This window comes from Bicyclus anynana, chromosome 11, assembly GCF_947172395.1.
Source record: "Bicyclus anynana chromosome 11, ilBicAnyn1.1, whole genome shotgun sequence".
Classification (NCBI taxonomy): domain Eukaryota; kingdom Metazoa; phylum Arthropoda; class Insecta; order Lepidoptera; family Nymphalidae; genus Bicyclus; species Bicyclus anynana.
In genome coordinates this window covers 13,143,563-13,167,542 of record NC_069093.1, presented here as the reverse complement: position 1 = coordinate 13,167,542, position 23,980 = coordinate 13,143,563, and the positions used below count along the sequence as shown (strand labels likewise).

Sequence of the window (23,980 nt, the reverse complement as noted above, 5' to 3'; positions counted from 1 at the left end):
CAAAAGCAATAAAATTATTGCCTGCCTCCATTATCTTCGGTCAACGCGGGTGTATAAATTTTAAATAAAAGTCGGTCTATTTTACTTAGAAGTTTTGATATAAAAGATATATATTACATAGGTACAGCTAGGTTCTACTTTGCTTTGGCGAAATATTGTATTTTTTGGAATAAGCTAAAGAAAACACTTAAAGATTAAATGGCACGTACCTATTTACCTGTTTTATGTAAAGCGTAAAAAAATACGTCGTGTATCAATTTGTTGAGCAAGTAAGAACTATATTTATTAGCAAGCTATTTTTTTACATTTTTGTGTAGAAAATCGAAAAAAAAAATTTTTTCTTTTTTGCAATAATTCATGCTGTTAAAAATTAGAACACTGTGAAATAGATAATTTCAGATATAGTTATTTTTTTCAACAGTACTTAAATATATTACGTATGCCCGAAATACAGTACAATAATATACAGGTTGTTGCGGAGTAGGTATTGTCCATAACTTAAGGTGATGACAAGTCCACTTATATGAACCGAACCAATATTTATATTTTATAATATAACTATAACCCACGCCTTTATCTATATCCTTGCATTTTAAAATACGTAATCGTAGTGGTAAGCCTGTCGGTCTCGTCGAGATATTGCAACTGGCACTCCGCACTTCACTGGTAAGCTACTTCATGATATTTATCAATGAAAAACTTGGCTAGGTCAAAATATAAGGATGCGATATAAGGGACACAATATAAGGTCTAATTACAAAAGAAATATTTTTACTCCGAAAATATTCTTTTTAGAACACATGTTCCTTAGACATTTTTAATAAATTTTCCATAAAGAATATTATAACCCTACAGTTTTAGGAAATACTCCCGAGGACCCTGTATAGCAAACTTTATCTACATCTACAATAGATGCAAATAAAAATCGCTTTCTGAGATAAGATAATGCAGATAATAGTATGATAAAACTGATATACTATTACTTTGTTATTTTTGGTACTTTCACTAAAAGATCAAAGTTGTAAACAATATTCTCAGCAACATAAAATGATTTTTTTAGATGAGTCCCATGGTTTTTCAGATAAACCATAAAATCGATTGGACGGCCTTTTTCCAATAAGGCGGTCGTGGGTAAAGATTGTTCACAAAGTTTGATTTAACTTTACAGAAATCTTTTCTTGATGATGAAATAATGCTTCCTCTGACGAATCCAAGGTTAGTGCTTAACTTTTAATGGACGTTATCTAAATCTCTTACAGGACATTGTTGACTTAACAAGCACCTGCTATATTGTTACCTACTATTATAGCAGGTCGATCTATACACAGAGGTCGTTGGTTACATAGGTCTGATATATCGATACTTACATAAACATAATTTAAATTTGTTTTCAGCGGTATCGATTAAGAATATATGCTGGTGCTATTTATAAAAATAAATATTGAGGTAGGTAGGTAGAAGGAAAATAAAAACAATCATGTTTGAACTTCTTTTACTTTACTTACTACAAACTTTAAACTTTAACGACAGCTTTACCGGTGTTCTCTCCGGCCAGCATTCCAACAAACGCATCGTACAGTTTGTCGAAACCCTCCGTGACATGTTCTGTTGGTTTCAGCTGGCCGCCCTTGATCCAAGCCACTAACTGAGTGAACCCTTCCGTCCAACGGTCGACCCAACGGTAAACATTAAATCCTTCAATCGTCAATTCCTTGAAAACTAAGGACGGTTGCAAAATTGATGCTTTGGGCACCTCTTTCTCATTGTAAGCACTGATGCTGCCGCAGACTGCCACCCTCCCTCTTGTATTCATTTGGCTTATGATTGTACTACTCAGTTCGCCCCCAACATTGTCGAAGTAACAGTCTACGCCCTTTGGCGTGGCCGCTTTCAAAGCTGTTTGCGCGTCCACCTTTTTGTAATTCAAAGCTTTGTCGAAACCGAGTTCCTTTTCTAACCATTGGCATTTCTCGTCAGAACCAGCGAAACCTATGACTCTGCAGCCCTTGATCTTCGCGATCTGACCCACCAGGGAGCCTACAGCACCCGCTGCTCCGGTTACGACTACTGTTTCTCCAGCTTTCGGCTGACAAAGTTCTAGGAATCCGAAGTAGGCTGTCACTCCTGGCATTCCAACGGCACCCACTCCTAATGAAGGTGACAGGCCTTGCAAATTAGGCAATTTGTATGTTAACGCCTTGGGGAAATGCCCTACAGGTGACGTTTCATTGTCAATGACATAGTCGCACCAACCCTTGTGGGTGACAACTTTAGTACCCACTGGGAATTTGGGATTCTTTGTTTCTTTAACCACTCCGACTTGGAATCTAAACTGGTCGTAGGGCACAGGAATATTCTTGTTGTACGCACGCAGGTAAGGGTCCACGCTGACCCACTCGGTTTTGAGCAAAACTTCTCCATCTTTGAGCGGTGGCAGTTCGTACTCCACGATTTCAAAATCCGATAGCTTAGGAACACCGTCGAAGTGTTTTTTGACGACCCATTTCCTGGCCTTCACCATATTGACTGCTCCAGTGATATACTGTAATTAAGAAAACATCGTTATTTAATGTATATAGAACTAAGTAGGTATAATAGGTTATAACAGAAGAAATCGAACTTTTTTTATTTAACTTAACTAACTACGAGTATCTAGACAACTCAAGGAGCGTATGATTAGCGTTTCCGTAGCAACTGAGTGAAATAGTGACAAAGTAAGTCTTGAATATTCTGGACTGATACCGGAATCACTATCGTCATATTTTTGAGGGTAGGATAGTGATAAAGATGATGAGTTTGTGATTGTTTCCGGTGGTAATGTGGAGACAATTCTGAGCACTTTACTATTCTAAAAGGTCCTTTAGGCTTTACTATTCTAAAAGTTCCTTTAGTTAAATAGGATCTTCCGAGCACCCTGTACCTATAGTATAGTAAAGGTATAGGTACTGTGCCTGTAGGTACGAGTAACTAGGTATCTACTTAATGTGTATCCTTAATGCCTACACTCCGTCGGTTACAGCAGATTATATAACAATTTGCGGTCTGACACAAAAATAAAACAAAGATAAGCGTTTTCCTTGTTAACCTTGAAACAGTAGCTCTTCAAAACAATAACATTCGCTGTATCGTTGGAATCACGTATGAATGCCGGTTCATAGATAGGCAAGCAAGGTATATAGGTACGTAGATACCTACATCCTTAACGAATATTTATTCTTACCAGCCGCACGCGAATTGGAATTTAGTTTTTGCACAAATCCCGCGGAAACCATGAATTTTTCCGGGATAAAAAGTAGCCTATGTGTTAATCCAGACTATAGTCTATCTCTACTTCAAATTTCAGGTGATTCGGTTCAGTACAGTAGTCGCGGTGTGAAAGAGTAACAAACATTCATACCATCAAAATCAACAGTTTTTTGCAAATCTCGGTAAACCATAGGTTCAGTAGCTGCGGCGTTAAAGAGTTAGTAACCAACACCCAAACATACTAACTTTCGCGTTTATATTATTAGTAGGATACCTAATAATATAATTATCATATAAAACATAATAAAACTTACAAAAAACTATTTTAAGAGTACGTAATAGCTATCTACTTACCAAGTGAATCTCGCTATAAATTGTTGTACAATTTGAAATGATCACGAGCCAAACCGGTAAAAGTTTTTAGATAAATAAAATCCTTATAAGTATATTTATTTTAAGTGATATTTACTTATTAAACACAAAACGCGTTCACAAGTTCTCACAAGCGACCGCGCAATATTATACTCGTCTGAATCGGTCTAGCAGAGTAGAAGTAGTAGTACCTGGCCAATTTTTTGTACGATGATCAGTGTGACCATCTTTAATTTACCGATCCTGCCACAATTTTTAAACAAACCTGCCAAATGCTGCCACCTACTCGAGTAAAAAATGCCAAAAAATCGCTAACTCAGTTAAGCGCAATAAAAAATATTTTCACAACTCTTACTCAAAAACCACTGTTATATTACCACTCCGCAGCTTTTTTTTTTTTTAATTTTTTGTCTGTTACGAGTACTAGCCTACTATACAACGGTTTCATTTGTAAATATTATGTAGATACGAGTACATAATTATGTAAGGCCCTGACTGTTTGATAAAAATTTGAAATTGGAACGAAATGCAGCGTTCTTATCTTTGGAAATATTTTCATTTTTATTTGTTTATTATTGAGTTGCGAGCTGCGTGTGTAAAAAGAATTTTAACATTGAATACTGTACAGAATTATTTTATTTTTTCGAAATCGTAGTGAAAAGGATAGTGTAACACGCGGGGCTAAACCCATTATAAACTCTGTTTCCATTTAGCGGCTCTCGCCTTACGGCTCGTGCCCTAAAAATACCTGGTTTAAAATAGGTCTTTTTAGCCCCTTGTATAACAATCTACTATTTCAACATTATTTAACGTAGGTATAAGTAAAAAAATATACTTGTGTACCTACATAATATTATATTTTTATTAAAATTTTACTGAAAAAATATTTAATTCAAGTACCATTATTTAGATAAACATATCTTTTATGAACTTACAATATAAATAAAATATCAAAACTATTTTTGGAATAAATTACCTTTCCATTAAAAAAAATAATCAGACCACTCCATAAAATGTAATGCTTCGTTTTACATTAAAATTCATGGGTAAACAATTATAATAAAGTTCGAATAACTTTACTTTTCGTTGTTTAACTAATTGAGCAAACAAATGTTTTGTAGCTTACGAGCTAAAATAATAAGGTGTTGATTGTCACACGAGACTACTCAATTTCGTTATCAAATAATGGATATACTACGAACTATATCCAACTGGTGATGGCTACGCTACACAGGGTCAGACACTTCCCTACAATCTGTTTTATTTTAGTTGCCCTATAGGAAATTGGAAATTTATTTCCTACCTCGAAAAACTTCCAAATTTCTGAAACATTAACCGATCATGCCACACGCTAAAATAATAAGGCTAATCCTGCCAAAATTGAAGGAAACGGCCACATATGGTCACACTGACGATGATAAATAAAATTGTAAAGCGGCAGGCACACAGAACTGAAGCTATTCACTATGAGTGTCTGAAGTTTAATATTTTCAAAAGTTTTTGGAAAATGAAAGGCCTCATGAAAATCAATGCTTAAATTTTACATATATTTGCTTCATTTATTGAAAATAATTTCTATATTACTGAACTCCAACTAATCTAAATCTAACTTGAAATAAATGAATTGAATTAGATTTTGAGTAAAAAGAAGAGTTGCGAGGGGTCATTTTTTGTTACGTAATCAATGATAATTTTATACTATAGATAGGTTACGTCCCTAAAAAATCAGTTTTGATGCGCCAGTGTCCTATCTCTAGTATATAATATCATTGTACTTACGTAATAGCCTTATCGCTCTTTGTTATTGTATAATAACTGGTAGATAAGATTATCAAAAGCAATAAAATTATTGCCTGCCTCCATTATCTTCGGTCAACGCGGGTGTGTAAATTTTAAATAAAAGTCGGTCTATTTTACTTAGAAGTTTTGATATAAAAGATATATATTACATAGGTTCAGCTAGGGTCTGTATTGCTTTGGCGAAATATTGTATTTTTTTTAAATAAGCTAAAGAAAACACTTAAAGATTACATAGTACCTACGTATTTACCTGTTTTATGTAAAACGCAACGCAAAATACTTTGTCGTGCAATAATTTGTTGAGCAAGTAAGAACTATATTTATTAGCAAGCTGTTTTTTAACATTTTTGTGTAGAAAATCGAAAAAATATATATTTTCTTTTTTGCAATAATTCATGCTTTTAAAAATTAGAACACAGTGAAATAGATAATTTCAGATACAGTTATTTTTTTTCAACAGTACTTAAATATATAACGTATGCCCGAAATACAGTACAATAATACACAGGTTGTTGCGGAGTAGGTATTGTCCATAACTTAAGGTGATGACAAGTCCACTTATATGAACCGAACCAATATTTATATTTTATAATATAACTATAACCCACGCCTTTATCTATATCCTTGCATTTTAAAATACGTAATCGTAGTGGTAAGCCTGTCGGTCTCGTCGAGATATTGCAACTGGCACTCCGCATATCACTAGTAAGCTACTTCATGATATTTATCAATGAAAAACTTGGCTAGGTCAAAATATACGGATGCGATTTATGGGGCATAATTTAAGATCTATTTACAAAAGAAATATTTTTACTCCGAAAATATTCTTTAGAACACATGTTCCTTAGACATTTTTAATAAATTTTCCATAAAGAATATTATAACCCTACAGTTTTGGGAAATACTCCCGAGCACCCTGTATACTATATAGTGTAGTTAGCAAACCTTATCTACATCTACAATAGATGTAAATAAAAATCGCGTTTTGGGATAAGATAATGCAGATAATATTATGATAAAACTGATATACTATTACTTTGTTATTTTTGGTACTTTCACTAAAAGATCAAAGTTGTAAACAATATTCTCAGCAATATAAAATGATTTTTTTATATGAGTCCTATGGTTTTTCAGATAAACCATAAAATCGATTTGACGGCCTTTTTCCAATAAGACGGTCGTGGGTAAAGATTGTTCACAAACTTTGATTTAACTTTACAGAAATCTTTTCTTGATGATGAAATAATGCTTCCTCTGACGAATCCAAGGTTAGTGCTTAACTTTTAATGGACGTTATCTAAATCTCTTACAGGACATTGTTGACAGCACCTGCTATATTGATACCTACTATTATATCAGGTAGATCTATACACAGAGCTCGTTGGTTACATAGGTCTGATATATCGATACTTACATAAACATAATTTAAATTTGTTTTCAGCGGTATCGATTACGAATATATGCTGGTGCTATTTATAAAAATAAATATTGAGGTAGGTAGGTAGAAGAAAAATAAAAACAATCATGTTTGAACTTCTTTTACTTTACTTACTACAAACTTTAAACTTTAACGACAGCTTTACCCGTGTTCTCTCCGGCCAGCATTCCAACAAACGCATCGTACAGTTTGTCGAAACCCTCCGTGACATGTTCTGTTGGTTTCAGCTGGCCACCCTTGATCCAAGCCACTAACTGAGTGAAACCTTCCGTCCAACGGTCGACCCAACGGTAAACATTAAATCCTTCAATCGTCAATTCCTTGAAAACTAAGGACGGTTGCAAAATTGATGCTTTGGGCACCTCTTTCTCATTGTAAGCACTGATGCTGCCGCAGACTGCCACCCTCCCTCTTGTATTCATTTGGCTTATGATTGTACTACTCAGTTCGCCCCCAACATTGTCGAAGTAACAGTCTACGCCCTTTGGCGTGGCCGCTTTCAAAGCTGTTTGCGCGTCCACCTTTTTGTAATTCAAAGCTTTGTCGAAACCGAGTTCCTTTTCTAACCATTGGCATTTCTCGTCAGAACCAGCGAAACCTATGACTCTGCAGCCCTTGATCTTCGCGATCTGACCCACCAGGGAGCCTACAGCACCCGCTGCTCCGGTTACGACCACTGTTTCTCCAGCTTTCGGCTGACAAAGTTCTAGGAATCCGAAGTAGGCTGTCACTCCTGGCATTCCAACGGCACCCACTCCTAATGAAGGTGACAGGCCTTGCAAATCAGGCAATTTGTATGTTAACGCCTTGGGGAAATGCCCTACTTCGGGTGACGTTTCATTGTCAATGACATAGTCGCACCAACCCTTGTGGGTGACTACTTTAGTACCCACTGGGAATTTGGGATTCTTTGTTTCTTTAACCACTCCGACTTGGAAACTAAACTGGTCGTAGGGCACAGGAATATTCTTGTTGTACGCACGCAGGTAAGGGTCCACGCTGACCCACTCGGTTTTGAGCAAAACTTCTCCATCTTTGAGCGGTGGCAGTTCGTACTCCACGATTTCAAAATCCGATAGCTTAGGAACACCGTCGAAGTGTTTTTTGACGACCCATTTCCTGGCCTTCACCATATTGACTGCTCCAGTGATATACTGTAATTAAGAAAACATCGTTATTTAATGTATATAGAACTAAGTAGGTATAATAGGTTATAACAGAAGAAATCGAACTTTTTTTATTTAACTTAACTAACTACGAGTATCTAGACAACTCAAGGAGCGTATGATTAGCGTTTCCGTAGCAACTGAGTGAAATAGTGACAAAGTAAGTCTTGAATATTCTGGACTGATACCGGAATCACTATCGTCATATTTTTGAGGTTAGGATAGTGATAAAGATGATGAGTTTGTGATTGTTTCCGGTGGTAATGTGGAGACAATTTTGAGCACTTTACTATTCTAAAAGGTCCTTTAGGCTTTACTATTCTAAAAGTTCCTTTAGTTAAATAGGATCTTCCGAGCACCCTGTACCTATAGTAAAGTAAAGGTATAGGTACTGTGCCTGTAGGTACGAGTAACTAGGTATCTACTTAATATGTATCCTTAATGCCTACACTCCGTCGATTACAGCAGAATATATAACAATTTGCGGTCTGACACAAAAATAAAACAAAGGTAAGCGTTTTCCTTGTTAACCTTGAAACAGTAGCTCTTCAAAACAATAACATTCGCTGTATCGTTGGAATCACGTATGAATGCCGGTTCATAGATAGGCAAGCAAGGTATATAGGTACGTAGATACCTACATCCTTAACGAATATTTATTCTTACCAGCCGCACGCGAATTGGAATTTAGTTTTTGCACAAATCCCGCGGAAACCATGAATTTTTCCGGGATAAAAAGTAGCCTATGTGTTAATCCAGACTATAGTCTATCTCTACTTCAAATTTCAGGTGATTCGGTTCAGTACAGTAGTCGCGGTGTGAAAGAGTAACAAACATTCATACCATCAAAATCAACAGTTTTTTGCAAATCTCGGTAAACCATAGGTTCAGTAGCTGCGGCGTTAAAGAGTTAGTAACCAACACCCAAACATACTAACTTTCGCGTTTATATTATTAGTAGGATACCTAATAATATAATTATCATATAAAACATAATAAAACTTACAAAAAACTATTTTAAGAGTACGTAATAGCTATCTACTTCCCAAGTGAATCTCGCTATAAATTGTTGTACAATTTGAAATGATCACGAGCAAAACCGGTAAAAGTTTTTAGATAAATAAAATCCTTATAAGTATATTTATTTTAAGTGATATTTACCTATTAAACACAAAACGCGTTCACAAGTTCTCACAAGCGACCGCGCAATATTATACTCGTCTGAATCGGTCTAGCAGAGTAGACATACCTGGCCAATTTTTTGTACGATGATCAGTGTGACCATCTTTAATTTACCGATCCTGCCACAATTTTTAAACAAACCTGCCAAATGCTGCCACCTACTCGAGTAAAAAATGCCAAAAAATCGCTAACTCAGTTTAGCGCAATAAAAAATATTTTCACAACTCTTACTCAAAAACCACTGTTATATTACCACTCCGCAGCTGTTTTTTTTTAATTTTTTGTCTGTTACGAGTACTAGCCTACTATACAACGGTTTCATTTGTAAATATTATGTAGATACGAGTACATAATTATGTAAGGCCCTGACTGTTTGATAAAAATTTGAAATTGGAACGAAATGCAGCGTTCTTATCTTTGGAAATATTTTCATTTTTATTTGTTTATTATTAAGTTGCGAGCTGCGTGTGTAAAAAGAATTTTAACATTGAATACTGTACAGAATTATTTTATTTTTTCGAAATCGTAGTGAAAAGGATAGTGTAACACGCGGGGCTAAACCCATTATAAACTCGGTTTCCATTTAGCGGCTCTCGCCTTACGGCTCGTGCCCTAAAAATACCTGGTTTAAAATGGGTCTTTTTAGCCCCTTGTATAACAATCTACTATTTCAACCTTATTTAACGTAGGTATAAGTAAAAAAATATACTTGTGTACCTACATAATATTATATTTTTATTAAAATTTTACTGAAAAAATATTTAATTCAAGTACCATTATTTAGATAAACATATCTTTTATGAACTTACAATATAAATAAAATATCAAAACTATTTTTGGAATAAATTACCTTTCCATTAAAAAAAAATAATCAGACCACTCCATAAAAAGTAATGCTTCGTTTTACATCAAAATTCATGGGTAAACAATTATAATAAAGTTCGAATAACTTTAATTTTCGTTGTTCAACTAATTGAGCAAACAAATGTTTTGTAGCTTACGAGCTAAAATAATAAGGTGTTGATTGTCACACGAGACTACTCAATTTCGTTATCAAATAATGGATATACTACGAACTATATCCAACTGGTGATGGCTACGCTACACAGGGTCAGACACTTCCCTACAATCTGTTTTATTTTAGTTGCCCTATAGGAAATTGGAAATTTCATTTCCTACCTCGAAAAACTTCCAAATTTCTGAAACATTAACCGATCATGCCACACGCTAAAATAATAAGGCTAATCCTGCCAAAATTGAAGGAAACGGCCACATATGGTCACACTGACGATGATAAATAAAATTGTAAAGCGGCAGGCACACAGAACTGAAGCTATTCACTATGAGTGTCTGAAGTTTAATATTTTCAAAAGTTTTTGGAAAATGAAAGGCCTCATGAAAATCAATGCTTAAATTTTACATATATTTGCTTCATTTATTGAAAATAATTTCTATATTACTGAACTCCAACTAATCTAAATCTAACTTGAAATAAATGAATTGAATTAGATTTTGAGTAAAAAGAAGAGTTGCGAGGGGTCATTTTTTGTTTGTTGTTTGTAATCAATGATAATTTTATACTATAGATAGGTTACGTCCCTAAAAAATCAGTTTTGATGCGCCAGTGTTCTATCTCTAGTATAAAATATCATTGTACTTACGTAATAGTCTTATCGCTTATTGTTATTGTATAATAACTAGTAGATAAGATTATCAAAAGCAATAAAATTATTGCCTGCCTCCATTATCTTCGGTCAACGCGGGTGTGTAAATGTTAAATAAAAGTCGGTCTATTTTACTTAGAAGTTTTGATATAAAAGATATATATTGCATAGGTACAGTTAGGGTTTGTTTCGGCGAAATATAGTATTTTTTGGAATAAGCTAAAGAAAACACTTAAAGATTAAATGGCACGTACCTATTTACCTGTTTTCTGTAAAGCGTAAAAAATACGTCGTGTATCAATTTGTTGAGCAAGTAAGAACTATATTTATTAGCAAGCTATTTTTTAACATTTTTGTGTAGAAAATCGAAAAAATATATATTTTCTTTTTTGCAATAATTCATGCTTTTAAAAATTAGAACACAGTGAAATAGATAATTTCAGATACAGTTATTTTTTTTCAACAGTACTTAAATATATAACGTATGCCCGAAATACAGTACAATAATACACAGGTTGTTGCGGAGTAGGTATTGTCCATAACTTAAGGTGATGACAAGTCCACTTATATGAACCGAACCAATATTTATATTTTATAATATAACTATAACCCACGCCTTTATCTATATCCTTGCATTTTAAAATACGTAATAGTAGTGGTAAGCCTGTCGGTCTCGACGAGATATTGCAACTGGTACTCCGCATATCACTAGTAAGCTACTTCATGATATTTATCAATGAAAAACTTGGCTAGGTCAAAATATACGGATGCGATTTATGGGACATAATTTAAGATCTATTTACAAAAGAAATATTTTTACTCCGAAAATATTCTTTTCAGAACACATGTTCCTAAGACATTTTTAATAAATTTTCCATAAAGAATATTATAACCCTACAGTTTTAGGAAATACTCCCGAGGACTCTGTATAGATGCAAACAAAAATCGCTTTCTGAGATAAGATAATGCAGATAATAGTATGATAAAACTGATATACTATTACTTTGTTATTTTTGGTACTTTCACTAAAAGATCAAAGTTGTAAACAATATTCTCAGCAACATACAATGATTTTTTTATATGAGTCCTATGGTTTTTCAGATAAACCATAAAATCGATTTGACGGCCTCTTTCCAATATGGCGGTCGTGGGTAAAGATTGTTCACAAACTTTCTTTTAACTTTACAGAAATCTTTTCTTGATGATGAAATAATGCGTCCTCTGACGAATCCAAGGTTAGTGCTTAACTTTTAATGGACGTTATCTAAATCTCTTACAGGTCATTGTTGACTTGACAAGCACCGGCTGTACCTACTACATTATAGCAGGTCGATCTATACACAGAGGTCGTGGGTTACATAGGTTCGATATATTGATACTTATATAAACATAATTTAAATTTGTTTTCAGCGGTAAGTATCGATTATGCTGTTCCTAGTTATGAAATAAATATTGAGGTAGGAAGGTAGAAGGTAGGTACTTTTTTCAAATGAACTACAGACAATTATGTTTTAACTTCTTTTACTTTACTTATTACAAATTTTAAACTTTAACGACAGCTTTACCGGTGTTTTCTCCGGCCAGCATTCCAACAAACGCATCGTACAGTTTGTCGAAACCCTCCGTGACATGCTCCGCTGGTTTTAGCTGGCCGCTCTTGATCCAAGCCACCAACTGAGTGAAACCTTCCGTCCAACGGTCGACCCAACGGTAAACATTAAATCCTTCAATCGTCAATTCCTTGAAAACTAAGGACGGTTGCAAAATTGATGCTCTGGGCACCTCTTTCTCATTGTAAGCACTGATGCTGCCGCAGACTGCCACCCTCCCTCTTGTATTCATTTGGCTTATGATTGTACTACTCAGTTCGCCTCCAACATTGTCGAAGTAACAGTCTACGCCCTTTGGCGCGGCCGCTTTCAAAGCTGTTTGCGCGTCCACCTTTTTGTAGTTCAGAGCTTTGTCGAAACCGAGTTCTTTTTCTAACCATTGGCATTTCTCGTCAGAACCAGCGAAACCTATGACTTTGCAGCCTTTGATCTTCGCGATCTGACCCACCAGTGAGCCTACGGCGCCCGCTGCTCCGGTTACGACCACTGTTTCTCCAGCTTTCGGCTGACAAAGTTCTAGGAATCCGAAGTAGGCTGTCACTCCTGGCATTCCAACTGCGCCCACTCCTATTGAAGGCGACATGCCTTGCAAATCAGGTAGTTTGTATGTAAGCTCCCTGCGGAATTGACTCACTTGGGGTGTCGTTTCTTTAACAATAACGTAGTCGCACCAACCCTTGTGGGTGACTACTTTAGTACCCACTGGGAATTTGGGATTCTTCGTCTCTTGAACAACTCCGACTTGGAAACTAAACTGGTCGTAGGGCACAGGGATATTCTTGTTGTATGCACGCAGGTAAGGGTCCACGCTGACCCACTCGGTTTTGAGCAAAACTTCTCCATCTTTGAGCGGTGGCAGTTCGTACTCCACGATTTCAAAGTCCGATAGTTTGGGAACACCGTCGAAGTGTTTCTTGACGACCCATTTCCTGGCCTTCACCATATTGCCTGCTCCAGTCAGTACTGTAATAAAGAAATCTTTGTTATTTAAGTTCGGTAGAACAGAAAGGCAAATATATTTTTGCAGGTAGGTACGTAGTGATTAAGATATTTAGTTTCTGAAGGATTCCGGTGGCGATAAGGAGTTAACTTCGATTTCCTTACTATTCTAAAGCTTCCTTTATATTCGTTGTTCACTACAAGAAATGTATATATTTACTGCTGTTTTGCTAAAATGCTAACATAGTGTAGTAACAAAATCTTGTAAGTTTATAACACCCTCAATACTTTTCTAGATTTTTGAGATTTTTGCTTGACAACTGGTATATAGAGTAGGAGGAAGTTAACGTTATCCCAATATCTATTGCATACACTCCGACGACGATTACATATAATTACAATTTGCGGCCTGGTTTAAAAATAAAACACCGATAGGCGCTAACCTTGAAATAGCAGCTCTTCAAAATAAAGACACACTCGCTGTATCGTTTTAGGTATGAAGATATTATAGGTAGGTAGGTATATCTGTTACTAAAACTTACAAGAAATTATACTTGTTAATTAGGTAGATACCTACCTACTTATAAATTTTACGATGAAAATTAAAGCGAGTAAAGCCTGGAATATTAGTTTTAGGTAAATAAAATCTTTAGGTAAGTATATATTTATTATATGTTATATTTACCTAACGCAAAACACGTTGACGAGTTCGCGACCACGCAAGGTATTTATTTTTATGATACTCGTATCACGTATGATTCGGTCTGGCAGAGTAGACATGACTTGCGTTTTTTTCGCGATGATAAATATTGTAAAGCGGTAAGCACACTGAAGTTAGATGGGCCCAAGCTCAGACCAATTATAGAAGGACCTGTATCGCACTCATAGTCACGAACAAAATTGTCTGTCATTTTCTGAGGAAAACGAGCTTAGATTATGTATATATCTTATACTAAACTAGAAGTTTTTGCCCGTTTTTTACACAATTCAATTGCAAAAAAAGGTATTTTTACGGAGCTCTTTAACCGACGAATACGATTGCAACTATTTAACATCGATTCTATAGAGACAGTTTTTATAATCGCATTAGATCGTTGATCATATACTTTGACAGAAAAGTAAAGTCTAGCGAGGCAGGTCCTATACAATAATTGGTCTGAGGGCCCAAGTCTTCAGCAATAATGAGCAATAATAAAATATGTCACTATAGATATGCAAAAAATATCATTATTAAAACAAAAAAACCCGTAATGAACTGAACTTTTTGTTTTTAAAATAAGTAATATTCTTTTTCGAACTTTTTAGTTTCTTTATAAACACAGACGATGTAATTCCTGACTTGAATACATTCTACTCAGTTATAGTTATAGTTAGGATTAACACATAGACAACTTTTTATCCCGGAAAAATCCATGGTTCCCGAGGGATTAGTGAAAAAATAAATTCCACGCGGACGAAATCGCGGGCGTAATAAATACTTTATAACATTGATAACTCAGTACTTAACAACAATGTTATAATTACTAAGGTTTATAACGTCCTTGATACATAGTATAGAGGAGATTTGTATTGGTATGTTATCTGGCGTGTTGACAGGTGACGTAAGATAAATGAATAAACATCTTCTTGTTCAAGTCCTTCAACATCTGGCGGTGCATAGGGTCGAAACAAACTTTTTCCAGACAGATCTATCGTGGAACGCACTCTTGAGCGTGAATAGTTTTGGCTTTGACTGACCAATATGGTTGCCAACCGTACTATTATTATACTATAATTACATATGGAACTCTTTGAAAACTTGAGAATTTTTTTCTGACGGTCGTTTATTCTTTTAAGTGTCAAGATTATCTACTAGTTATTTCAATTTTTTAAATCAATATCGATACACGAAAAACGTCATTATTGGAGCCACCCGCTTTCCAGCGATGACGCGATCGCGTTTACCGGTCGTGCGGAACCCTACTTTAAACATTAAATAAAATATATTATCAATAGAGATCAAGTTTCACAAGTTTTATTAGAAAAGGAGATGGTCCATTTCAGGTCTACTCTTGTACCCCGTATCATTAAAATTTAAAAAATACAAGGATCTTATTAAAATTTATTAAAGTGAATAAATGTAACTAAATAAAAAGAAATTAATAAAATTAAAACCCAAGTTTTTGAGTTATATCAAGATGGCGCCCATAAAGCAATTATGACATGACAATTGACAGCAAACGTCAAATCGATTACTTCATTGAAAACGTCATCGATCCGCCATTATTACCCGTATTAGTGTTGCATTTCTTGGGAGATAATGAATATTATTTCGAAAGAATTAAAGTAAATTCGTAGATTTGTTTAATCAAAAATATTTTCTTTTATTTCCGCTAGGGTACAATGACTGGACCTGGGCTCTATAAAATTTTGGACTATCTCCTTTCCTCTAGATTAAGAATCTTATTGTAAAAATTCTCTAACACCAATAGTTTGGGAGTCATTTCAATTAATGTAGACCCCTATTTTTAAAATCTTCATTCATTTGTTTATAACTTTTGCAATTGTTTAAGTGCGGGTCAAAAATTTTTGCAAATTTTTCTAGAAATTATGACGAGTTGAATGAGCTAAGGTACAATATAATGTCGTTGGCTAAGGCTACCACACGTATTTTAACTCGCGGTATCAGTATTTAACACTGTTTAATTGTTTTTTTTGTTCACTGACCTAAAGCCGAATAGCACATTACAAGTATAGCACAAGTGCTACAATGACTAATTACGTGTAGTGGCACACAAAACCATGATAAAATAAATAAAAGAGTTAACAAAACTTGCTAAATAATAAAATTAATTGAGCATTTTTGAGCGGTTTACCCGTGTGGTACTGAAGAATACCAAACAACCTGTAGGAATAGTTATATGTGAAAAACATAATGCCTGATTCTGGAGGCTTTACTCAATGCTTCAAAAAGAAGGTTTGTTAATGTCTAAAGAGTCTGTCAGATTAATGTGTCACAAAATCCAGCAAAACTGCGCGTCAGTGAAGTTTTAACCAAATTTTACCGTGATTCAAAATTCAAGTAACAATATGGCAAAACTCGGAACAACAGGCAGTATGCCACGTCATTTAACCTATTCCAAATGTAATATGCCACTATTCGGAGCTCTCGTCGATTATATGGAGACGTGTCTCGAATATCTTCGCGTAAAGAGCTTCGCAAATGCTGAAATGCTCAATTTCCAACTCAACAGGCCTGCGTTGACCGATACATTTATTTCCACCGTCTGTTTTGTACTTGGTTTGATGAGTAACGTGAAGTTGGAAGTTTTGACCTTCGAGGACGAATCGCTGCCGAATGATTTGCACTTTATGCTTATGAGCAAAGATGATAAGCTTTATATCGATGATATTGATGTTTCAAGTGAGTAACTAGAAAAAGCTGCTATATAATTATTATAGAAAAACATACATTAAGTTACGTTATATTATAGCTAAAGGTAGAACATATACATTTAAATATAGTTTAATCTTTTACCTTGAGCTTTTAACCGGACCTTGCAATGCTGTGAATGCCTGTAAAATATGGCTGCAGTATTCCAAGAATTTTGTAACTGATTTATATCTAATGTTTTCTGCTGTGATTGTTGGCATTTCCAATAAATAAATAGTTCGAAGAGTCGATGGACGTTAGAGGGTTTTATGGATTAGAAATGGCGACCCTGAACCAGAAAACGATGTGTTGGTCGACCCCCCACTTGGTGAACTGATGACATTAAAAGTGTTGCAGGGAACGTGGTGTTTGGAATCTATACTAATATTATAAAACTGAAGAGTTTGTTTGTTTGGTTGAACGCGCTAATCTCAGGAACTACTGGTCCGATTTGAAAAATTCTTTTAGTGTTAGATAACCAATTTATCGAGAAAGGCTACAGGCTATATATTATCCCCGTATTTCTAAGGGAACGGGAACCACGCGGGTGAAACCGCGCGGTGTCACCTTATAACAGTCCAGTTGTGAACATCCATCGCACTTCTTTGCTTACATCTTTCGTGAACAAAGTACAAAATACACTTTGGCTAGTTTGTTCTTTATTACTGTGTGGAATAAGCCACTAATGAATGACTTGCGGAATACGTAGATGAGTATCCTCGTAGGTATGTTAACAAATACAGTCAACTCATGGAATTATATCGTTCGTGCAATGATATTAAATACTGTTAGATGTGTTACTAGCGCATGAAGAATGAGACGCTCAAAAGAGGAAATTTATAGTCAACTCAATGTTAGTTGTGGTCAACAACGAACGTTATTTAAACAAATAATACCTAAATATCGTCTACAATGTCGAGTTTTGTGTTCAGGAAGTGTAAAAACTATATATACATAAATATTAAAAGACAAAATTGTCCATGTGTGCGCTCAGTGTTATAGCCTACTAGCAGACGCCTGCGTCTTCGTCCGCGTGGAATTTAGTTTTTCACAAAACCTTCGGGAACCATGGATCTTTCCGGGATAAAAAGTAGCCTATGTGTTAATACATGATATAATATACCTCAATACCAAATTTCAGCTAATTCGGCTCTTTAGTTGAGGGGTGAAAGAGAAACATCCATATCATCAAAATCATCAGTTTTCCCAAATCTCGGGAAACCATGGATTTTTTCTTGATAAAAAGTAGCCTATATGTTAAACCAGAGTAAAATCTATTTCCATTCCAAATATCAGCCAAATCGCTTTAGTAGTAGCGGCGTTATAGAGTAACAAACATCCAAACATACATCCAAACATACATCCAAACATCCATACAAAGTTTCGCGTTTATAATATTAGTAGGATTATTCGGATTACTTTTTGCGTTGATTTTGTAGGGACGTAACCGATCTATAGTATAAAATTATCATTGTAGATGAGTTTATGTATGTTAACAGATACAGTCAACTCATGGAATTATATCGTTCGTGAGTAAACGGTGTCTTTCAGTTATTATTGCTATGAATCTGTTATATGGCATGATTGAGTAGATATTACGAAGTGTTTTATTTGTTTTTAGAACCATATCTATGATGAGTTTGAGAATCAGAGCCTATAGAATTAATATTATATAATTGCTTTACAACTCCGATAACGATTCTATTACTATGAAATTACGTTGTAATTTCACTATACCTGTCTACATTCGTTGAAAATTTTGACTGTGATCATCTTTCGTAGTCTTCCTTCCAAGGCTTCTTACGCGCTTACTTTTAATCACGCTACAGTCAATAGGAGCAGAGCAGTGAAGGAAATGTTGGGAAAACGGGAGAAATTACTCCATTTTTACAGCGATACTACTGTAAGGGCTGGTTTAAAGAGGACTAAGGGCGGATGACGTCGCGGGCGTCCGCTAGTGTAGAATATTTTCACCTTTTAGGCGCACGCTTAACCGGGGAAGAAAACGGGGTTTTTTTCTACTTTTGTCATTTCTGAAGTGAAAACTGCACTGCAGCATTAATCTTTGCTTTCACATGTAAGGGGTCCGGGGGCCCCGTATCATTGATATTGCTGATAGCTACGCCCCTGGCTCTGAAGAACTATAGTCCCAGGAGTGCAGTCTTGTCTTACCTTCATCTTAATTATATCTAAATTTAGTTTTTTAAATTATTTTTGTACTAGTCTTATGCTGAAAAAATGAGTTTTATTTTTATTATTAAGTATATTCGAGCCTTACGTCATAAGGCATTCAATTTGTGAAGGCAATCTTGGTATTTTATATGATATCATTGGTGCCAGTTAAATAAACACACTGTATGTATATTAGGAAGTGTAAAGTGTAATGTGTGTGATTTATTAGTATCTATCTCATATAACTCTGACCTGTCGTGCTGTATGGATCAGAATGTTGGGCGGTGAAAGGGATGGATAGTAAAAGAATGCATGTGAACGAAATGCGTATGTTGAGATGGATGTGTGGTGTGACAAGAATAGATAAAATAAGGAATGAGTATATAAGAGGAAGTCTGAAGGTGGCGCCAGTGACAGAAAAATTGAGGAGTAGAAGGTTAGCTTGGTATGGACATGTAATGCGTAGAGAGGAAAGTCATATTACTAGAAAAATGTTGAATGTGCAAGTGGAAGGTCATAAGAGGAGAGGAAGGCCAAAGAAGAGATGGTTGGATTGTGTGAAAGAGGACATGTGTGTAAAAGGAGTGGATGATGAGTTGAGGAGTAATAGAAACGAATGGAAAAGATTGACATATTTTTCCGACCCCACTTAAGTGGGATAAGGGTAAGGAGATGATGATGATGATGAACCATAATATTATCATCTACTTCCTTCTTGTACTATGCCATTGACGTGCATAAGCATTGGCTTACGTAAGCATTGCATTGCATTATAATGCATTGTTCACGCATACCACGGGGACCCTAAGAACCCCTGGGGTTTTCGTGACCTTAGCTAATAAGCCGACCATGCGTGTGTCGGGCCATGTAGGTAGGGTTCCGCAGGTGCACGTCACCGACTTGAACGATAAATAGATAGACAACTAAGCGATTATATATGGGATTTTTTTCCTTATGAGGTACGCAGCACTAAAAATAATTAAAGTTTTACGTGTCTCGTAAAGCACGTAAAATCATCAGTCCCGGTAATTATCATTATAACATCATGATAGTGTTTAAGCACACCAAACCTTTGAAGCAGTGTGGTGGGTCAAAGTTGCAAATCAGTGCCGGATTAAGGTAACTTGATGCCCTAATCAAAGTTTCCCTGTGGGCCCCGGGCCCCCTATCTTTAAGTGAATTAATTAATAAATCAAAGAATTAATTTTAAAAATGTTAATACGACACCATACCTACTATGGTTTATGCATGCAAAGTCACAGCCCGATCGGCTTAAAATTGACAAAGTGTAATACAAACTTTCATCCCTTGGGGGTAAAATTGATCAAAATCCTTTCTTAGCGGATGCTCACGTCATAACATCTACCTGCATGCCAAGTTTCAGCCCGATCCGTCCAGTGGTTTGGGCTGTGCGTTGGTAGATCACTATGTCAGTCAGTCAGTATATTTAGATTCAGGGCTGTATGAGGTAAATAATATAGCGTTAATGAGGTAAATAATGCTAATAATACATTATTGTTTACAGAGGTCGTTTGGTGTATCGAAGCTTCAGACACGCTCGTCATTTTAATCAGCACCTTGCTTATATGGAACTCGTCCTATATGGTAACTGATTGATATTTATCTTATGCTTGCGATACATCTTAATTGCTAAACTTTTTCCATTTTTAACTTTCCACAAGTTACTTAGTGCAACTTAGTGTTATAAGTAGGGAAGTTATTGAATTCATCCCGTTTTTCATAAATGGACTATGCGATCGATTCTGAAAACCGCGTTGACGGTGAAAACTTTGTCGAAATAAGTTAATTCGTTCTTAAGTTATCTATCGTTGCTGTTGTATTTGAAAAAAGAGTTTTTATTTGCTCCCTGTGCCGTCCATATTCTCATGTCGTTATAGGCAGGGCATTCAAAAATAGTATGACGCGGTGTGTTCTCAGAGGCCGATACAGCTGATTTTGTCGCCCTTGATAGAAATAAATAATAAGTCAATTTTGTCGCACTTTATTTTTGCCGCGCTCGGCAAATACCTAGCTTGCTAGCAAATAGTTGTGCAGTAGTGCCACTAGATGGCTTATGTATCACAGTATGAAGACATTGAAAACTCCCACTAGGCACACAGGTGAGATTGTAGTCAGGGGCTAACTTGTAAAGAAAAAAAAATTGGTTGCCTGTAAAGTCGGTATATGGGCGAAAGTTTTACGTGACAACGACTTTGAGTGGTAAAATAATTTTAATGTGAATATTCATTCGTATAGTAGGAAGAAGGATGAAATAATAGTAACAATTTAAAACATTTATTTATACAAAGAATTATATTTAAAACATTAATTTATACAAAGAATCTCGCACTGAATTTCATATTAACAATATTTTATTTTTACCTTTACACATACATACGTATTTATATACAAATATACATACAAAATAGAAGCGCAAGACATGAACCGGTGTGTATGCCTATCTCTCTCACTCTCTCTCTCTCGCTCTGTCTCTCTCGCTTTTAGGCGGGCTAACTGTGCTCGAGTGGAAGGGACGCGTGCCTTTCACTTTTTATGTCTGTCTCTCTCGCTCTTAGGCGGGCTAACCAAGCCCGAGTGGAAGGGACGCGTGCCTCTTACTCGCTCTCATTGTGAGCGCATAACGTGAGCGGAGCGTAACGCAGTTTCTTGATGTGTCACCCGGCAAACCAATTTATAAGACGTTGTCACGTCAAAAAAAATATCCTTAATCCAGGGTTCTCCAGTGCGCGAGTATATGTACCTGCCGTGGCTGGGCGCGACGCTCCGTGGGCTGATGCTGCGACAGGCGCCCACTGCTGGGGCGCTCGCCTACACCATGGCTGTTGTCAACGGGAGCGTCAGTCCGCTGTTTGCGACGGCCTTTACTTTCCTCTTTTGTTAGTATCTATTGCTCTGTTTATTCTAGCCTCGTTGGTACTTGTAACTGCCGCTTTGATCCGATGGTTAACCCTCAATAGGTTCAAGTACCTACTAGATCGGGTAATAAAATATTGAGCTCTTTTTTACCCGACTACGGCGAAGCCAAACGTAAGGGTAATTATTTAGGCAGTCTTTGTCTATGTAATGTTTGTATAAGAGCCTTGATAGCCCAGTGGATATGATCTCTGCCTCCGATTCTGGAGGGCGTAGGTTCGAAAATGGTCCGGGGCATGCACCTCTAACTTTTCAGTTGTGTGCATTTTAAGAAATTAAATATCGCGTGTCTCAAACGGTGAAGGAAAACATCGTGAGGAAATCTGCACACCAGAGAATATTCTTAATTATCTTCGTGTGTGAAGTCTGCCAATCCGCATTGGGCCAGCTCAGCAGTGAGCCGAATGTGGGTTGATAATGATAAATGTTTGTATGTTCCACCGTAGCGCCTAAACTACTCAACCGATTTTAATGAACGAGGAGTCAAAAAATTTGTTATAACAACCCGGATATACACATTTCAACAAAATTTTATATGACGAAATGAAACCTCAGGTTTTAACCTCAAAAAAAAACTCTGAGATAATCGTCACGTGTTTGGTATCAAAAACAAAAATATATTTTTAAAATGCGGTCATAGAGTTCGCGCAGACCAGAAGCCCGATCGGGAAACGGATAAGTATTAAATAAGTCCATGCAAGAGGCCACAACCAACAGTGGACGTCCAACGGCTGTTAATGATGATGACCAACAATATTAATATTTTCAGTGCTGGAAGCTCGTGTGTGGCTGGAGATAGCGCGTTTGGTGCGAGCGCGCTGGGGCCGACGAGACCACTGCGAAGTATCTCGTCCCTGCCACTACGAGGTGCAGACACTGTGGAGCAACGATGACGTGCAGAGCGTTGAAGTTGGCAACTACGTCTACTAGACTTCCTTTCAAAGGTCACAGCACACATATCAACGCGGAAAGGAATTGTCACCGAGCAGTGGCGCAGGTAACCAAGGGCCTTGGTGCAAATAAACAAATGGACCTCATTACCATCCTAACTGGTTAGGTTAGGTTAGGTCCAGATCAAGTCCAGTTTGATCGCGATTTTCTGGTAAAGATTAGAGGGCGTCTTGAGCTTGTGGGCATTAGCTACGCCATTGTCACCGTGTCACCCTCGTCCTCTAATTGAGCTTATCCCTACTCGAGAAGATATGGTAGTAGATTCCACCAAAGAATACTGAATAGCTCAAGTAGGTAATCTAGTTGACACTGTAATCAACTCTTTAAGAGTTGATATTTTGTGCTATGAATCCCACACCTGCCCCTACTCCCTTGTATCCTGTATGGTATAGTGGAGATTCGATTAAACGGAAACGAAACTGTGGCATTCAGATAAGATCCCTTTGCGAGTTCATATTGTGCTATGATCCTAAACCTGTCCCGCTAAAGTACGTGGAGATCCGATTAACCAGATTAGTGAAGACATTCGGACAATCGAAAAATCGTGACAATGAAAGTAACTATTTTACGTTTTGAAATATTGCTTGTGACCATTTTTTAGGCGAATTGTCATAAATGGTAATTTGTTCTTGGGGTTGATCTGGATGATCATAATGATGCAAAACCTACTGATTACTGATAACCGAGGTCTGGAAAATCTATATCGCACTAGATTAGTTATTCCGTTGCATCTAAATGAAGTTTTCAGAACTTCATTTGGATGGATCCATAATTAAATCGACGGAATAGATAACCCGATTAAATTAGCACCACTTAATATTGCAACATGGCAACACCGATCGATCAGATTTCGATTTTATCCAGGTTTTAAGTGGCGTTCTGAATTTTTCCAAGTAGGTATATTTCTTTTACCGCAAACACAAAAGTTAATATTCAAATCAATCAAGTATCTCTTCTCGTTCACCATCTATTCTGTGAATTTTGTGTTTTTTATTGTCATTTGTGTTGTTTTGTTATTTTTGTATGTTAAACTTTTTTATTTAATTTAAGTGCACGTTTTTGTATTAAAAATAAATTATGTAAACTGTCATCTA

At 36.2% G+C, this 23,980-nt stretch overlaps 4 protein-coding genes across 5 annotated transcripts; 1 reads left to right on the top strand and 3 right to left on the bottom strand.

Moving 5' to 3' along the window:
* Positions 1-1,475: 1,475 nt before the first annotated feature.
* On the bottom strand, positions 1,476-3,792 carry LOC128198486 (prostaglandin reductase 1-like). The gene is made up of 2 exons (XM_052884215.1): positions 3,601-3,792; positions 1,476-2,542 (listed from the first exon to the last, which is right to left on the bottom strand). The coding sequence occupies exon 2, from the start codon at positions 2,519-2,521 to the stop codon at positions 1,514-1,516; it is 1,008 nt and encodes a 335-aa protein (XP_052740175.1). The 5' UTR covers positions 2,522-2,542; positions 3,601-3,792; the 3' UTR covers positions 1,476-1,513.
* A 3,148-nt stretch (positions 3,793-6,940) lies between these two features.
* LOC112057628 (prostaglandin reductase 1-like) lies at positions 6,941-9,299 on the bottom strand. Its single transcript, XM_052884210.1, has 2 exons — positions 9,184-9,299; positions 6,941-8,010 (listed from the first exon to the last, which is right to left on the bottom strand). Exon 2 carries the CDS (start codon positions 7,987-7,989, stop codon positions 6,979-6,981), a length of 1,011 nt encoding a protein of 336 aa, XP_052740170.1. The 5' UTR covers positions 7,990-8,010; positions 9,184-9,299; the 3' UTR covers positions 6,941-6,978.
* A 3,075-nt stretch (positions 9,300-12,374) lies between these two features.
* LOC112055913 (prostaglandin reductase 1-like) lies at positions 12,375-14,228 on the bottom strand. 2 transcript variants are annotated; one of them, XM_052884213.1, is made up of 2 exons: positions 14,103-14,228; positions 12,375-13,441 (listed from the first exon to the last, which is right to left on the bottom strand). In XM_052884213.1, exon 2 carries the CDS (start codon positions 13,419-13,421, stop codon positions 12,411-12,413), a length of 1,011 nt encoding a protein of 336 aa, XP_052740173.1. In that variant the 5' UTR covers positions 13,422-13,441; positions 14,103-14,228; the 3' UTR covers positions 12,375-12,410. The 2 variants fall into 2 exon arrangements, with proteins under 2 accessions (XP_052740173.1, XP_052740174.1); XM_052884214.1 differs by lacking the exon at positions 14,103-14,228 and adding an exon at positions 13,995-14,015.
* A 2,281-nt stretch (positions 14,229-16,509) lies between these two features.
* On the top strand, positions 16,510-23,935 carry LOC112055915 (uncharacterized). Its single transcript, XM_024096209.2, has 4 exons — positions 16,510-16,820; positions 20,527-20,606; positions 21,736-21,898; positions 22,705-23,935. Exons 1-4 carry the CDS (start codon positions 16,514-16,516, stop codon positions 22,863-22,865), a joined length of 711 nt encoding a protein of 236 aa, XP_023951977.2. The 5' UTR covers positions 16,510-16,513; the 3' UTR covers positions 22,866-23,935.
* Positions 23,936-23,980: the final 45 nt, after the last annotated feature.

Bases quoted from the DNA above. Each gene is read 5' to 3' on its own strand.
- LOC128198486 (XM_052884215.1), bottom strand. From the start codon at position 2,521: ATGGTGAAGGCCAGGAAATGGGTCGTCAAAAAACACTTCGACGGTGTT.
- LOC112057628 (XM_052884210.1), bottom strand. From the start codon at position 7,989: ATGGTGAAGGCCAGGAAATGGGTCGTCAAAAAACACTTCGACGGTGTT.
- LOC112055913 (XM_052884213.1), bottom strand. From the start codon at position 13,421: ATGGTGAAGGCCAGGAAATGGGTCGTCAAGAAACACTTCGACGGTGTT.
- LOC112055915 (XM_024096209.2), top strand. From the start codon at position 16,514: ATGCCACGTCATTTAACCTATTCCAAATGTAATATGCCACTATTCGGA. The intron at 20,607-21,735 runs GTAACTGATTGA...TCCTTAATCCAG, and splicing joins TATGGAACTCGTCCTATATG to GGTTCTCCAGTGCGCGAGTA. The intron at 21,899-22,704 runs GTTAGTATCTAT...TAATATTTTCAG, and splicing joins GGCCTTTACTTTCCTCTTTT to TGCTGGAAGCTCGTGTGTGG.